Genomic DNA, 17,310 nt, shown 5'->3' on the forward strand with positions numbered 1-17,310 from the left:
AGCCCGTGTGCAATCATCATCATAGCGCCCTTTAATAAGCGTGCAGTCAAAATGGAATAGGCACAAATGTACTATTAAAAATGCCGAAGTGGCCTCACCCTGAATCATAGATGAAACCGCCTCTATCTATGTACCTACTTCTTTTTTTAATGTCAAATATTAGATGTATTTAATTCTATAACGAATTTAATTCGATTTGTATTAACAATGTAGCAGTTATTTGCATTAAAATGAAAACGTTTCTTAATGTTATATGTGCAGAAAAAATACAAGGAAATGACCTTCTTTTTTATTGCTTAGATGGGTGGACGAGCCCACAGCTCACCTGGTGTTAAGTGGTTACTGGACCCCATAGATATCTATAACGCAAATGCGCCACCCACCTTGAGATATAAGTTCTAAGGTCTCAAGTATAATTACAACGGCTGCCCCGCCCTTAAAACCGAAACGCATTACTGCTTCACGGCAGAAATAAGTAGGGTGGTGGTACCTACCCGTGCGGACTCACAAGAGGCCCTACCACCAATAAAACCTACCTACCTTACCTACGTACTTCTTTTTCAGTCGGTGCATGGAAACTCAGCAGAACCCGAACAATGCCTGCAGCAGGAACAACGGCTATCGACGCCTACATGGCACAAAGAGAAGAACTCCACCAACCTATATTCATTCAGGTGGAACAAAATGAAAACTGTGAAGAACCGAACTCCGCCTTCTTAGCTAGGAGCAGTATTTTAGTTATGATTGTATGTGTAATATTACAGGTATTCGCCTAATGAATGTAATATTAACATAATTTAAGTTAAATTAAGTGTTTTCTGTATATTTTTTTATGTTTATAATCAAGAAATAAAAGTTATTTTCTTTTATTTACAAAAGACTTTTTATTCCTGTGTATGATAGCATATCTGGCTTGAAATAGGGTCGTTCGCGTAGTACATAATAATATATAGTACAGCGACCGATAAAACGTATTTCGTGACGATAGTTGCTGACAAGGAAGTCTGAGTGTAATACTGAGGTCGCGTAATAAAGTAGAGTCGCTGTGGCCCTTAATATCGAGAACCGTTTCGACTTTGCCCGGCATAGGGCACTTCGCTCAATGTTACCAACTTACCGAAACCTAGAAGCAAATCACTATACTTCATAAAATATAGCTTGATCTCTACGACAGCTGTCAGTAAAGTCACGCCTATGAAGTCCTGAATTTCATAATAGTAGATCAATTCCTTTAAATTGATTGTGAAAAAGCATCAGGAATATCAAGCATGGCTAAAAGGTTGAGTTACCCGTATCCATAAACAAATCATATAAAAAAAGGCATTCACTGATACAAAAAAATAGCTAAAAACGCTTAAACTTTCAAGCAAATGCAAATAACATGCTAAAAAAAAAAAAACATTTCGTGCTTCCTCCTGTATTCTGAATATACTAGGATGCGTTACATTTAATCTAGTTCTTAAAATATGTCCGATTAATAATACAACTGATACTGTTGTGTATTACAAAATCCGTTTACATTACTGCAGTGGGTTGCACGTCTACGCCATATTTATTGCCATTGACAAACACGTTATCAAAATTAACATTGAATTGAATTCAATTAATAATGAAGACTAGATATTATATCTATCATGATGAAAATACAATAATTGAAAATTCTATAAAATTTCTTATGTAATACTTGCGGTACCTGTAATTCTTGCTTAATTATTTTATTCTGTATCTGTTGTTAAAAAACTTAAAACACGTGTTGCACTCGGGGACTGCCGCAGTAAAGCTATTGCATAGGCTTTTTTATCAAGTTATGCAACTATAATTAGACAATAATAATTTAATATTAAAACAATAATAATAAAATAAGACCACGTTATATTTATAAGCATGAACAAAAGCAAAACATTAACTGTCCCCTTCACACTCATAAGCTAGACCGCGCGAGAGAGAGAGATGGGCAGACTTTTCATGATGCGCATGCAGTGCGACGTCACGCCTCGCGCTTATTCACAAACACTACACGAGCGCAACGTGTGAATTTGTTGAACGCGAGCTACGTGGTAGGCGGAGTGGGGGTGTTAGGTTTTATTTTCGTTACGGAATTTCTTGATTCGGTTGAATTCTGGGGATAAAGTTATTTAAGTGTACATTGTATTTGAAATGAAAAGAAATCCAACGCTTACAAATGCCAATTAACCATTACTTAATGGTAGTTTTCCAATTACAGCATAAGCGCTATTGTAATTGGAAAACGGCCAAAAATACACGCAGCTAAGTTTCGTGAAAATTTTATGTCTTAGTCCCATCACTATTGACCAGTGACGATTGATCTGTCAATTTCCATAAAAATTATTTTCGTGATTTGCGATTACTGATTGATTAGCATGTAAATCGGAAATCGGAATAGAAGTCTTTTAAAGATTAGGTATTGAAAATACTTGTTTAATTGATCTTATTGATTTCATCAATACTAAAACTCGAGACAATGTCTAATCACGAAGAAATCACTGCACCAAGCACCCAAGAAGATATCGAAGCGGCAGACAAATTGAAAAACGAAGCAAATGAATATTTTAAAAGTAAGTTATTCTTGTTTTTATGAAAAAACAATCTTTGTAGTAAATGATATATATGAATATGTTATTTACTTTCAATTAACCATTTGATAGACATAACCTAAAATTTTCAGAGCAAAATTATGATAAGGCGATCGAGTTGTACAGTCAGGCCATCGAGAAGAATCCTAACAGCGCTGTTTTGTACGCGAACAGGAGTATAGCAAATCTTCGATTAGAGAACTTCGGTTATGCTTTAGGTGATGCCTCCAAAGCCATAGCTTTGGACAAAGGCTACACCAAGGCTTATTACAGACGTGCCGCTGCGCATATGTCTTTGGGAAAGTACAAACTGGCGCTTACGGATTTTGAATATGTGAGTTTGATATCATAGCTTATACTTGTTTTATCAGTAGCCAAATGGACATATAAATCAAGCTTACCCCTTTCATTTAAGCTTCAAAACATGCACAAATGATATATTCATCTGTATATTTCCACTATAAACTTGCAGATAATTCTTACAAACTTCATTTGTTTTATCAGCTCATAAAATTGGGAAGTTTGCTTCTTCTATGATAACGATGAACCTCTAGCTAATACTCAAACAGATTTGGTCTGAATTTTTTTAAACTTTTATTTGTGAAAAGCAAAAATTTTCTTTACTTGCTTAAGATTAAAAGGACTGAGATTCTCTTTGTATTCTCTAATAAATATACCAGAAACCTTACAATCTGAGAGTTTCTGGACCACATAGCACAATATGAATGCTGACCACCTCGAAATATGAGATTAAAGTCTCAGTTGTATTATTGGTGGTCCTGCATCTCAAACTGGAATAAATAACTGTGTATTCGTGGTAGATATAGTGGTACATACTGGTACCACAAGATAGATAATGTCCCATACCGCTACTGCTGCTCATTCTCTCCCTGTGCCATACTCCCTTAGACCTTAAACACTTTTTATTAATGATATAAATTAATAATAATGATTTGGTAAATATAAAAAATTGTTATTAAAAATATTTGAGAGTTCCTCTTTAAACTTAAGGTAACTACAGTAAGACCATACGATCAAGATGCGAAACTCAAGTACAGTGAATGCAATAAGATAGTTAAGAAGATCGCCTTCGAAAAAGCCATATCAGTGGACAAAAAAGAAGTTAACATTGCTGACAGTATTAATTTGGATTCAATGAGTAAGTTACATTACAACAATACAACTAATCACTTATTGTGATGCTTCGTTAGATCTAACCGAATTATAAACATGTGTGTTGAGTAACAAGCCAGTTCAATCAAGTGCTGCAATTTTCATACAGTACTAATTGTTAAGAAAAGGGAATAAGTATCTTCATTAATACCCAGCACTTAAAATCGTTCCTTTAAGACATTATATAGGCAATGCTTATTGCTAAAATTATAAAAATGATAGTTGCAATTCTGCTGGCAATTAGGAAATTAGATGAATACTGAAGGTTATATATGATTGCTACTTTAGAAAATGGTACGTTAAAGTCATCGAAATACATGAATGATGTGGCCAAAATAACCAAAAAGTCTATACCTATTAAATATACTAAACATAGTCGCTTGTGAGTTTGTTAGCTGTCTGTAAAATATGAAGGTGATACTCACTAAACATAGTGGACATACAAACCTGTAAAGTCACACTGTTTAATATTGGTATACTAAGTACCTTTATCTTTTATGTCATAAAAACTATAACTTGAATCCATTGTGGTTACAATGGCAATATTAAAAAAAAAAAGAGTTGAAACTTTCTGTTTATATGCGAATATAATTTAAGTACATATTTTCTAACACATAGTTGGAGAATATATATTTACGACTATGTTACAAACAAGTGACATTACACTTCGAGGGGTAAGAGCTATTTGCTTTAAGCAAGATTGTTGCAACTTTACAACAGAGCCGTTTAATAGTTACAATTTGGAAAAAATATCATAACAAACAAATGTCTTCAGCTATTAGGATGGGGTAAACTTAATTGAAGTTCAATTACCTAAAAACATCGAATTGTTGATGCTACTACCAAATAAAACAGACTTTTAATTACAAAAATTACAAAAATAGATGATGCATATTAAGCAAAATATTGCTTAAACCAAATAGCCTTACAGCTTTCAGAACTCTGCTAAATTCACTTTTGTTTCGTAAACCACAAAATATATGACTTTTTTTATTACTTTAGCTTTGTAATTCTTTTTACTGGTTTACCATCACTGGCAATATAAAAAATAATAATTAATTTCTAGGCCAAAACAATTTTAATTAATAGTGATATAAAATTTGGTTTTTGATCATGAATTGATATTGTGTATATGTATTTTGCTCTATGCAAGCAGTTCTAATACCAATTAATTTCTTAAATTTGAGCTGAATTTAATTTAGTTATAATTGATTTACTGTATTTACACAAGAATTGGACTAATTTGAAACTTGAAGCATTCACAGAAGATGGTAATATTATGCCATATAATGTGACTAATTTATTAGGATCTTTTGGGGAGATTATAAAGGGAAAATCTTCCACCAAACAGTCGAAATATATATATGTTTTCCATACCTTTTTGCTGGTAGCCTAAGGGGCTATTCTGGTGATGCTATAGTTGGTAGGTTAGCTCACGGGGCTTACCTGAGGAAAGTTTGCTAACACAACGGCCCTAGCAAGGGCAGTGCAATGGGTCGTGTCTATGTGCTAGTTCGATGAGGACAGTGACCAGTGCTTGAAGAGCCTAAAAGCACAGAGAGATGATCCAGAGGATGATAAAAGAGATTTTGCGTTGTCCCGTTGATTGAGTCGAGTGCAGTTGATATTACTTTGTAGATGTTGTTGTTCTGAACCTGCAGATTTATAAGCCTATATTGAAAATATTCTTATTGTTATTCTGGTTTTTGCCAGATTACCCCCGTTGTATGATTGCTACAATCCTGGAATATAAAAAATATTGTAATTGTGTATTTTTTAACAGCCATTGAAGATGAGTACGAAGGGCCAATGCTTGAAGATGGAAAAGTTACTTTGAATTTCGTCAAAGAGCTAATGGAATACTATAAACAGCAGAAGAAACTTCACAAGAAATATGCCTACAAGGTATTACAATAAAACATAAATTAAAAATATTTTATTTTATTTTACATAATTGTTCATATGTATGCTTGGCTGTGCCTCTTGCATTGCTGACATCTATTTGCTACCGTAACCACTCACTAGTAGTTGTGCCATAATTATGCTCGTCTGCCATAGTAGGCCATTAAAAAAAACATTACAAGAAACCACGCAGCATAAAGTAATATAATAGAAATCTCTCAACTGCCTATAGACACCAGTGAATATATCTTACCGAAAATTCAATCCACAGATCCTGCTAGATGTGAAGACATACCTTCAGAACCAGCCATCTCTTGTTGACATCAAAGTCCCAGACGACAAGAAGTTCACCGTGTGTGGTGACATCCATGGCCAGTTCTATGACTTAATGAATATATTTAAATTGAACGGACTTCCATCAGATGAAAACCCGTACCTGTTCAATGGAGATTTCGTGGATCGAGGATCATTCAGTGTCGAATGTATCTTCACTTTGTTCAGCTATAAGTTGCTGTATCCAGATCACTTTTACATGTCCAGAGGTAAATTTTTAATTGTCTTCCTTAACAGTCTCTTGTACAGCCGGCTTGATGATGAATTGTCTCTGTAACTATTGGAAATTAGCAATATCAGCGACTCAGCAAAGCTGTACCTCACGTGATATTAAATGGTTACCGGAGCCCATAGAACAATATGAATGCTGTCTGCTCACATTGACACGTGAGGTCAAAATCATGATTACTGTGTCTATCGCTAAATATATGTGAATGCTTGCTTGCACTTGCGATGTTCATTATAAGCTGATGATATTAACCTCAACATTGTTATAAATATTTTTGCTTGATGACACACAATAGCGAAACTTGGTCAATATTGTTGAATTGAAGTATGGCCAATAATTTTTTTATCTGTCATAAATGGCATTATTTCAATGATTTATGCTAGCACAGTTAGGACAATCCTGCCTATTTTATTCGATGAACCAATTAAAGGTTAGGCTGCAGCATTCACATACTCATGATTATCGCCACATATTCATAATATAATTATGTGGTGAATTATATTATGAAAAGTGCAAGTGTGCCGAAGTCAGAACACTAGTCAGATGGTCAGATCTAGTAAGGGAAGCACTTGGTGGTAGTCTGTACCATGCGGTCCATGGCACCTATGACCGAACACTGTGGAGAAACGTCACATGTAGTCGCAATCTTCAGCAGTGAGAGAACGATATCGAAGAAGAAGAATGCCCTTTTCAATAATAATATAAAAAGTGTTTAATTTGAACCCGTTATCATAGGTAATCATGAGACACTGGACATGAATCGGGTGTATGGTTTCCGCGGGGAAGTGACGTCGAAGTATACCTCGCAAATGGCCGATCTATTCACCGAGGTCTACAACTGGCTACCCTTAGCTCACTGTATAAACGGTCGAGTGCTTGTAATGCACGGGGGGTTGTTCTCAAAAGATGACGTCACACTCGAGGACATCAAGAACGTGGACCGAAACAAACAGCCACCTGAAGATGGTGAGTTCCTTTTTTTGTCGTCTCGAAGACTTAGTTGAGTGGACCAGGATTATTACTGGTGGTAGGACCTCTTGAGAGTCCGCACGGGTAGGTACCACCACCCTGCCTATTTCTGCCGTGAAGCAGTAATGCGTTTCGGTTTGAAGGGTGGGGCAGCGGTTGTAACTATGCTGAGACCGTAGAACTTAATATCTCAAGGTGGGTGGCGCATTTGCTTTGTAGATGTCTATGGGCTCCAGTAACCACTTAACACCAGGTGGGCTGTGAGCTCGTCCGCCTATATAAGCATAAAAAAAAAAGATTCGAATGTTGCAATGGATGTGTGGAGTAACGAGAATGGATAGAATACGGAATGAATATGTTAGAGGAAGTCTGAAAGTGGCACCTGTGACAGAGAAGTTGAGAAGTGCGCGTTTGGGATGGTATGGACATGTGATGAGACGAAATGAAAATGAGGATGGTAAGACAGTGCTAACTATGAATGTGGATATAAAGGAAGAGGTAGACCTAAGAAGAAACGGATGGATTGCGTGAAAGACGATATGTGTAAGAGCGGAGTGAGCGAAGAAATGGTATCTGGTAGAGGAGTGTGGACGGAGAAAACATGTTGCGCCGACCCCAGGTGACTGGCAGAAGGGCAGGAGAATTATGAAGACTTAGTCGAGTAAGAGTTTACAGCTTAGGAACGTAAGTGCCTATGTTTTATCAAGGCAACGCCATGTATATTTGGCATAATGCAATATTATAACAGTGTGCTCGTTGGTTTGGAATGGAATTGCAAATCGACTGACATTTTGTTGACCGGACACATTATATCCCAGGAAAATACAATTTAATGAATTCTTTCTGAGTTACAACTTTAATGCAAATCTGACCTCATGGATCAAGGTGTATAAGGACCTTTACGTTGTGATTTTAACCCATAGACACAGCCCACTAAGTTTCTCAGCGGGTCGATTTCCGATCCGGTGGTAGATTCTACGAACCATTATTCTTGGCTAGGGCTAGTGTTAGCAATGTCGTCAGGTTTGAGCCCCGTGTCCTCTCCTACTTGTTAGGTTACGCCGACATAGCCTCTCAAGGCTTAGGCTTAGGTAGGTAAAAAAAAGTCGCTTTTATAAGTAATATTCAGTTCCTTAGATTCCGAACCTACTATAATTTTACATAGAAGAAATCTTACAAAATCGACGTATAATTTTGTACTGTTTTACCAATTTCATGAGCCAGTCAAGTTAATAGTATATCATTTCGTTGATTAACCAACGTTTGGTTATCGATATTAAATCGAAAATCGAAAAGTTAAGGTAGAAAAAAAAAACAGGAAACTTGTCATGTATGTGGTCTCTAATCTATTCTATATAAATAATAATAAATAATAAATAAATAAATATTTACTAACAATCACGCCACGTTAACTAGTCCCGTGATAAGTTCGTAAAGAACTTGTGTTACAGGTACCAGATAACGGATATAAATGTAAGATTTTTATTATACACATAAATATATTTAATATACATCCATAACCCTGGAAAAGACATTTATATTTATCATACAAATATCTTCCCTTGGCGGGATTCGAACCCGCGACCCCCTTGTGTAGTGACCATGTCACTTACCACTACACCAGACGGCCGTTATATATATATAAATGAATTGCTGTTCGTTAGTCTCGCTAAAACTTGAGAACGGCCGGACCGATTTGGCTAATTTTGGTCTTGAATTATTTGTGGAAATCCAGAAAAGGTTTAAAAGGTGAAAATAAATATGGAAATGCTCGGAATTAAATAACAATAACAATTTTGTTTTTCCTTTGATGTGTCCCCTGTCGGACGGATTCCTTTTGTTTGTTTCAAGTTTATTTTATACAAAATTTTAGGTCTTTTATTTATCGATTGAGGCACTACGAAGTCTGCCGGGTCAGCTAGTAGTTAATACAAGTCGAGTCATAAACGGACCTTACGTAAATTTCAGGTATAATGTGCGAGCTCCTCTGGTCTGACCCTCAACCGATGCAAGGACGTTCCCAGTCCAAGCGCGGCGTCGGCTGCCAGTTCGGTCCGGACGTGACCCACAACTTCCTGCAGAGGAACAAGCTCGACTACATCATCCGCAGTCACGAAGTCAAGAACGACGGCTACGAGGTTGCCCACGACGGAAAGTGCATCACAGTCTTCTCGGCTCCCAACTACTGGTGAGATTACGATAAAAAAAAATTTTTTTTTTAAGAGTGGGGCAGCCGTTGTAACTATACCCGAGACCTTAGAACTTATATCTCAGGGTGGGTGGCGCATTTACGTTGTGAATGTCTATGGGCTCCAGTAACCACTTAACACCAAGTGGGCTGTGAGCTCGTCCACCCATTTAAGCAATAAATAAATAAAAAACAACCTTTGTCTTTCTGCGGTAGACTTTTCTTTCTCGATACTCGTATCACGTTAAGTGACGTCACGAGCTGATAAATATTAACATAAAACAATGACGTAAATACAAATATGTGCGTTGTGTTTGCCTACCGATTGCTAGTAGTAACACCGAAGCGATATACCAGCTTCACTGAACGTGATACAAATAAGAATGTGTTTATTAAAAAATTGATTAAACTAGTGGTCCCGCAGAAGTCGAAATTCGGCTTTAATAAATTGAAATTTTATGTTTAAACATTATTATGGTTCTATTGTCAAATACTATTGTACTTCTATAATATAATCACAGATTTCGCCAAAACTACACTATACATAAATAATAATAAAGACAAACCACTAACAAAAGTTTGACAATTGACAATAAACAAAGAGTATATTTATATAGATATATGTGTTGTGTCGAATACATGGCAGTGTGTGTAATGTTTTCTTTATTGATTTAATGTATCTTTCATGCATTATTTTAAAAAAATATTCGCATTGTGCACTTCTTCTCTATGTTCTCTATAAGTGTGGAAAATTTCATACTCCTCCGTCCGCGCAATTTTCTTAAAAAGGGATACAAAGTTTTTCCTTCACGTATTAATATTTGATTAAATAAAAATAAATTGTTTCAGCGACACAATGGGCAATCTAGGCGCTTTCATCACTATGAATGGAAAGGATCTTGTGCCTCACTTCACTACATACGAAGCAGTGGTGAGTTTATAAAATCGAAACATTCTATCGTTTGATATCTATATATTTATAAACATTTACGGTAAGCAGCGCCTTGGCTCTGCTCCTGGCATTGCTGAAGCGACGATAACCACTTACCATCAGGTGGGCCGTATGCTCGTCTGCCTACAAGGGCAATAAAAAAGTAAAAATAAAAACATCGAAACAGTATCATGTGTGTTTCTGAAATAACAGCAGCAATTTCCGTTGCAACATTGATAAGACGACTTTTTGTTTTCCCCACCTATGCTGATAGCCTTGAGAGGCTATTTCAGCTTCTCCTTGACGCGTAGATGAGCTCACCGGGGTCAAACCGGAGTGTTGCTAACACTGGCCCTAGCAAGAGCAGTTCTTCGCAAAATCTACTACCGGATCGGAAACGCGACTCACTGAGAAGATCCGGCGAGAAACTCAGTGGGTTGTGTCTGTGGATTAATTTACTCGTCGAGCCCTTTGTCGCAAGCAACGAATTCGGCGAGGACGGTGACCGGTGCTTGTGGTACCTAAAAGCACCGTTATTGGATCTGGAGGATTCGTAATGACATGTTTAGGGCGACGTCGACTGTTTACTATTAAGACGATGACAAAATATTTCCCTAAAAATATGAGCAAAATTTATTTTTATCATTGCAATACTTTATCATTACAGCCCCATCCGGACGTGAAGCCGATGGCGTACGCGAATTCCCTCTTCAATTTCCTCTGCCAATGATCGAAACCAGCTCACGTACGGGTCTAAGCTCGACTTAAAGCACTCCTCCGAAACGTTACCGGTAAAACAAACGATTTTAACACTTAATACAATAGTCGTAAGTTTGAAAATTCTCCGTAGTGATTTGATAGTAGTATAGGGAAAAAGCTGTGTGCGCAATCAATTTTCATAAATTGTTTGTAAAGTTGATAGTCACAGTTAGAACAACATGGGGATGAAATTTGTCGATGTGTGAGTGAGTGATTTTCGTAATATGGTGAAAGCCATAAAGGGGCTTTCTCTAGGATAGAAAGCTAGGATTTTCTCCTGTGTTATGTACACCAGAACAAACATTCAAGATAAGAATAACACACAGACTGTATACCAAACATTTAGGTGCTGACTTCGCGAATTGAGAACCCAGACCGTGTGGTATTGTAGTCGGATTCTCTGAGGACCATCGCTTGATATAATCTTATGACATAGCAAAAACTGGAAAAAAAAATGGTGCGCATGCATCTTGGTGCACGTGAAAGAAGTGAAACTTCTTTTGCAGTGTGAAGTATTGTAGTTTTCTTCATATTTCATCCTTAAATCAAATTTCTCTTATAATAGGGAATGTTGTGTATAAGAGAAACGACCTAGCTCGCTTTTTCATTCCCCTCTCTCCACGGTCGAGTGGTTCGCGAGACGCTCTATCTATTTTCTCACTCTCGCTCTTCCTAAATTGTATCTTTTGTCTCTAGCCGTAACGAATCTGTCGCGAGTAAAATTTTATTTCCAACGCGCTTAAAGAAGCTTCACTTAAACATTGTATAGCTCACACACGATTGAAGAGGAACCTTCAAAAATATTCTTTCTCACTCTCACATGCTCAACCTTATAAATGCAATTATGTTTGTCTCTTTCTAGTGACACATTTTCGTTTCATCGGATTCCAATTAACAACGGTGCTAAAGAAGTTTTTACTTTAGAAATGTATTGATAATGCTATTCAATGAAATTGCAATATTATGTTTCTTTTGAGACATTAGTGAATAGAAATAGTAAAAAAAAAATTAAGCATTAATGTTTTTATTTTACGTGGCCTTGCACTCGTCGCTATTTAAGTTTATTTTTATTAATTTCATGACTGACATTATTTGCTTTTGCCTTTTTTTTTTCATAATACGTAACTGCGTCCAAAATATATAAGAAGTATTTTGGAGAAAAAAAAAAATGCGATGTAATATTCGAATGCATCGAAATCGAAATCGAATCGAATAAAGTATCGATTTTTAACAGCATAGTATATGAGTCGACTATTATCAAAGCCGGCAATCTGACTTTTGGACAATGATTGGTAAATCAGAAAAACGAAATATTGACTTTGTATTCCATTGGCAGTCACAAAACTCTTCGGAACGACATCTTAGATAAATAACAGGTTAACTATTAACCTTTATTTAATGCAGGTTTTGAACCGTATTCTTTGAAGGAGACGATTATATTCAAATCAATCTGTATTGACATATCAATAATTTTTTTTTGTCCAAATGCACAGATTGCCACCTTTGATAATAGACGACTCATATAGTAACTCTTATTTTTGGGGCCGAGTGTCGAACCTCCAATTTCCAATCCGACCTTCCAATCAGAGGAGCTATCAGGAGATATCGCAGCATCGCCACTTTCTGCTTAATCATCACTCACACATGCAAAAATCGATTCCTCCAATATTTCGCTCTGCCAGTAATTTTTGTAAGAATAATGAGAAGTAACTGCTCAAACGAAACTAGTACTTATATACTCTCACTGTGAGGTTGATATTTGAATGCTTTGAGGTTTCTTATGAATTTTTGTACTTGTAACATTTCGATGCATTTACTCGTGTAAATTACTCTTTGCGCTTTAAGGAATAAGGAATATTTTCCTGTGTACATTGCCGTTTCAAGGTTTACCTGAATTCTTATTTTAAAAAAAATACTCGTCATACAATGTTATTATTTTAATAATATAAAAATAATTCTGAATATCAAGACAAGCTGTTTGTCAGTACACCTCTCAGAGATCAGCGTCTCTTATTTGTGACGTTGTACGCACGCGAACAAAATTACCGTCATTATCTAAAAATCAACCCAATAATACCGATTATACTCTAACACCAATAACATAAAGCTTAGCGAATAAATAAAACAATTCGTTGACCAGCGACCGGACTCATACCAACAATGTTGGGAATCTCCTACATTTGAAGTCGAGCTTTTTAAATTTAAAGTAATGCGGATTCAAACGGGCTTATCTACCCACTTTTCTGCACAGCGTCAATCAGTATTCAATTCGTATGGTCCACATAAACATTGACGTCATTGTTCAATGTATATTTTTCACTATTTAGCTTCCAAAATAATTTAGGAATTACTGGATTGATTTATTATTATTATGAATGTAGTTTAATCTTAGTTAATTATAAATATATATATTAGCAAATAAGGTACCTACTATAAATAATATAAATGTAAACCTTATTTCAATGCAATAAGGTTTTAATTGATTTTCGGAATGTAAACGAACATAACATGTAGGGCGACAATATTATTCTTTTAAAATATTGTTGTTTGTAATTATGTGCTTTCAAGGAAATGAATGAAGGTGTAAATAGTTCACTCATGCGGAATATTTCGATATTTTTGGATTTCGGAATCGCCTATCATACTTCCTGCCTATAATTTGAATATCCTTAGAAGCACAAAAAAAATTGAACAAATTTTTCTACGCGTCTCTGCATTTCTTGTATGTTTTTTTTTTTTAATTTATTATTATATAAAATGTAAGATGTTACAGCGACAAGACATAATATGTGTCAAAATCGCTGTGACCATGGTCAAAACGGATTTGATAGGATGGACTTTAAAAAAATACCTAGTAAATTATATTTATTATGGTCACCATACAATATTCTCCTCATTTTTGTGAAATTTTTTGGGGACAAACTTTGACAAACTTCACGAAAATTTATTATAATTAAACGAAAATGACCTAAGAAATGTCGTCGACGTGAAAATAATTGAAATGTTAATTTCTTAATTCAATTATTGCGACAAATGCCCTCGTGGTTCTTCTTGAAGTTCGAGAAGGGACTCGTATGGTTATATTTTAGTATTTTGTGAAACGTGTTGTGTGGTCACGGGTGCTCATAGGTGCTCACGGTTGGCAGCCTATTAGATTTATATTGGTAGTGACTGCGATGCCCTCAAGCAAAGTCTTCTCTTTATCTTCATCGAGCATGGATAGCGTTATTTCTGTCACACGAAAATGTATGAATGAGAAAGACGAATATAACCTCTCTTTCTAAAAACCTCGAAGATCGATAACACTGACGTCACAGAGCTGTAAACAATTAGAATGTCCATTCATTTCCGTTTTGATAACGTCCTATGATAATGTCGTAAATAGATGGAGTGACGAAGAAGTGCTTTGTAAATAGACACTAGAGGGGCCTTTTCGGATTTAAAAAAAAAAACACGCTTTTTGAACACATTTCCTGCACGGAGTCGTTCCTATCGTTAAACAAAGGAACGTGGCCATTAGGAGTGAGTTATAAAAAAATATATATAAATATATTATTTTTATAATTTGTACGCTGACCGTACTTTTGATACTAAAAAAATTTAGGTAAGCTCGCGGAAGTCGCGAATCTTATATGTCCTTCGCATCGAAGTAAATTAATTGGTATTTTGTAAGATCAGCGACAATATTGCTACAAATTTGCTTTGGTTATTGACTGAGAATTTATAGAAAAGATCCACAGAGCATTTTACCGCTTACGCATTTTTTTGATACATGTATATTATAATTGTTATCAATAATTATGAATTACCAACCCTATCAATAATGTTGGTGTTCTTTCAATCGAAATTCAACTACTGTATCCACATTTTTGTGTCTTTTCGATATTTTTTTCTTACCACAACTTACTGGTGGTAGAACCTCTTGTGAGTCCGCGCGGGTAGGTACCACAACCCTGCCTATTTATGCCGTGAAACAGTAACGCGTTTCGGTTTGAAGGGTGGGGCAGCCGTTGTAACTATACTTGAGACCTTAGAACTTATATCTCAAGGTGGGTGGCGCATTTACGCCGTAGATGTCTATGGGCTCCAGTAACCACTTAACAGCAGGTGGGCTGTGAGCTCATCCGCCCATCTAAGCAATAAAAAAAACGCGGGAAAAGAACTGCTTCATTTTTTACTCAATAACGGAGCACTAAAGCTCGTCAATACTTGCTAAATTTAAAAAGGACGCTTGGCCAACAGAGGAGAAAAGAGGGTACTGAATCGTTTGTCTTTTTAAAAGGGTATACAGCTTAAATGAATTAATACAGAGTGTTTGCGAACAGATAGTTAAATTTGCCGTTTATTTTTGCCCAAATTTTAAAATAATCACACTTTTATTTTTATTTGTGAACGTTGGGGTTGACTCAAATCAGGGTAGCCCGGTGTAATCGATATTTCCTTATTAAAATTTGGACTAGAGGCCAAAGTCTAGGTGTTCGGCATTTTATTTTTGTCTAAATTTAATATCTGTGACAACTCCATCGAGTTCCTCCAAAACTGGGTCACACATTCGTGTGTTAGAATGTTGAAACGTCAGAGGTGTCAAATTTAGACCTTATATGCGCGTTGCATAAAACCAAATTTAAAGTAAATTAACTTCATGAAGAAAAAAAAAACATGTAAATGTTTGCTTTTATTTACGGAATGCATCGATGTTTTTTTTTTGTTTTTTTTTTTATGTATTGTAGATATTTTTTTCTGCCATAGATCATTGTTTATAGATTTTATTTTAAATGTAAATGATATGTTAATTTTTTTTTATTAATAAATAAAGAAATGGGTTAATTTTATTTTTGCTTTTATGTTTACAAGTCTTTTGAAGTGAACGATGTCATAATTGTAAGACATGATGCGACGGTTTTTTTTTTAAATCCAGTAACTAAATAATTTTGCTTTCAAAGCACTCTACTATCTAAAGTTTTACTGTGACAGATATTAATACAGTTATAGTTATTCATCAAAACGCATAAGTTTTGAAACTCTAGAGATGTTCATGTAGAAAGCTAATATTTATCCAATAATCGATTATCACAACAATAGGCCTAGACATTTTAACTTTTTTAAAGGATTTCACTAATTAATAATCGTAGGAATTGTAATCCATTTAATGATAATTAATAAGTAATTTATACAAAAAAAAACGTAATTTTAATGAATTGTCCAATACGAGAGAAAGGGAGATAGACGAGACGAAAATATCTGTATCTCTTTCTGTTTTTTCGTAATTATAGTTGATGTTAATCTTGACAGAAGGGTTGTGATTTTTGATTATTCATCTTACTGACGACTGCTGATTTGAGATACGATTCACTATGGAACAAGTACCTTTAATTAGAGCCCATTGATTGTTGTAAGTTAAGGACTCCAAAGAAGTAACAATCAAAGCAATTGTGATAAGATAATAATCAAATAGTGGTGCGCGATATGTCCTTTGCTACAGAGAAAACCAACGAAGCATTCTCTCTTTGTCAAGGTGCGAAGCCTTAAAAAAGCTGTTGTGTCCGCAATGTCAACTCTGAAAATCATTGTGCAATAGGGAATCGGACAGACATATCAAAATTGCCGCGCAGACCTTATAAATCTAGGCGCAGCGTAACTTCATTGCATGTGACGTCATTTGGGGCTAATTTTTAACTGCGAGTTAATCACGTATGAATTTACGTGCTACGACATATGTTTGGTTCGACGCGTAGATAGAATGCCTTTCAGTTTGAAGGGTGGGGCAGCCATTGTAACTATACTGAGACCTTAGAACTTATATCTCAAGGTGGGTGACGGCATTTGCGTTGTAGATGTCTATGGGCTCCGGTAATCTGTTAACACTAGGTTGACCGTGAGCTCGTCCACCCATCGATGCAATAAATAAAATATATATAAATGCGATTTAATTTATTTAAATAGTTATAATTCATATTTCACAGAAAATAATAATTGGTCTGGTTGTTGCGATTGGTCTGTTATGGTTGTCCGATTACCTATTATATAGATGCTCAACAAGCACAAAATATTTACCTAGTAAATAAGTCTTCATCATCTATACTAGTGGTTTAACGTGATATGCAGAACGTAACTGTATCCGTGTATCGAGTGGCGGATTTTTTATTTATTTCCGCGGCATATCAATACGTATCATTTTACGTAATTCTCGAGACGGACACGAATAAAACTTGTTAAATTTGTAGTTTTTGTG

At 35.6% G+C, this 17,310-nt stretch overlaps 3 protein-coding genes across 6 annotated transcripts in view; 2 read left to right on the forward strand and 1 right to left on the reverse strand.

The window, feature by feature from the left end:
* Positions 1-878, forward strand: part of Chbp (chlorophyllide A binding protein) — a 47,127-nt gene extending 46,249 nt beyond the window's left edge. For all 3 annotated transcript variants that reach the window (XM_089738569.1, XM_089738568.1, XM_028175645.2), the window contains one exon: positions 565-878. In XM_089738569.1, the coding sequence (XP_089594695.1) occupies positions 565-776 (212 nt within the window). In that variant the 3' untranslated portion in view covers positions 777-878. The remainder of the gene's footprint in view (positions 1-564) is intronic.
* Positions 1-17,310, reverse strand: part of LOC114243932 (N-acetylneuraminate lyase) — a 275,732-nt gene that overhangs the window by 151,113 nt on the left and 107,309 nt on the right. The window lies entirely within an intron of this gene.
* PpD3 (protein phosphatase D3) lies at positions 2,020-17,301 on the forward strand. Of its 2 annotated transcripts, XR_003624711.2 has the most exons (10): positions 2,020-2,576; positions 2,687-2,928; positions 3,606-3,753; positions 5,551-5,672; positions 5,941-6,211; positions 6,967-7,197; positions 9,169-9,388; positions 10,238-10,319; positions 10,987-11,110; positions 11,941-17,301. XR_003624711.2 is itself a non-coding variant. In XM_028175582.2 (9 exons), the coding sequence occupies exons 1-9, from the start codon at positions 2,483-2,485 to the stop codon at positions 11,047-11,049; spliced, it is 1,473 nt and encodes a 490-aa protein (XP_028031383.2). In that variant the 5' UTR covers positions 2,020-2,482; the 3' UTR covers positions 11,050-17,301. The 2 variants fall into 2 exon arrangements, 1 of the variants encoding a protein (XP_028031383.2); XM_028175582.2 differs by having other exon boundaries at positions 10,987-17,301.

Source organism: Bombyx mandarina, chromosome 25 (genome assembly GCF_030267445.1).
Source record: "Bombyx mandarina strain Sakado chromosome 25, ASM3026744v2".
NCBI classification, from domain to species: domain Eukaryota; kingdom Metazoa; phylum Arthropoda; class Insecta; order Lepidoptera; family Bombycidae; genus Bombyx; species Bombyx mandarina.

Excerpts from the sequence above, each read along its gene's own strand:
- PpD3 (XM_028175582.2), top strand. The coding sequence starts at position 2,483 with ATGTCTAATCACGAAGAAATCACTGCACCAAGCACCCAAGAAGATATC. Across the intron at positions 7,198-9,168 it reads CAAACAGCCACCTGAAGATG|GTATAATGTGCGAGCTCCTC; the intron begins GTGAGTTCCTTT and ends CGTAAATTTCAG. Across the intron at positions 9,389-10,237 it reads TTCTCGGCTCCCAACTACTG|CGACACAATGGGCAATCTAG; the intron begins GTGAGATTACGA and ends AAATTGTTTCAG.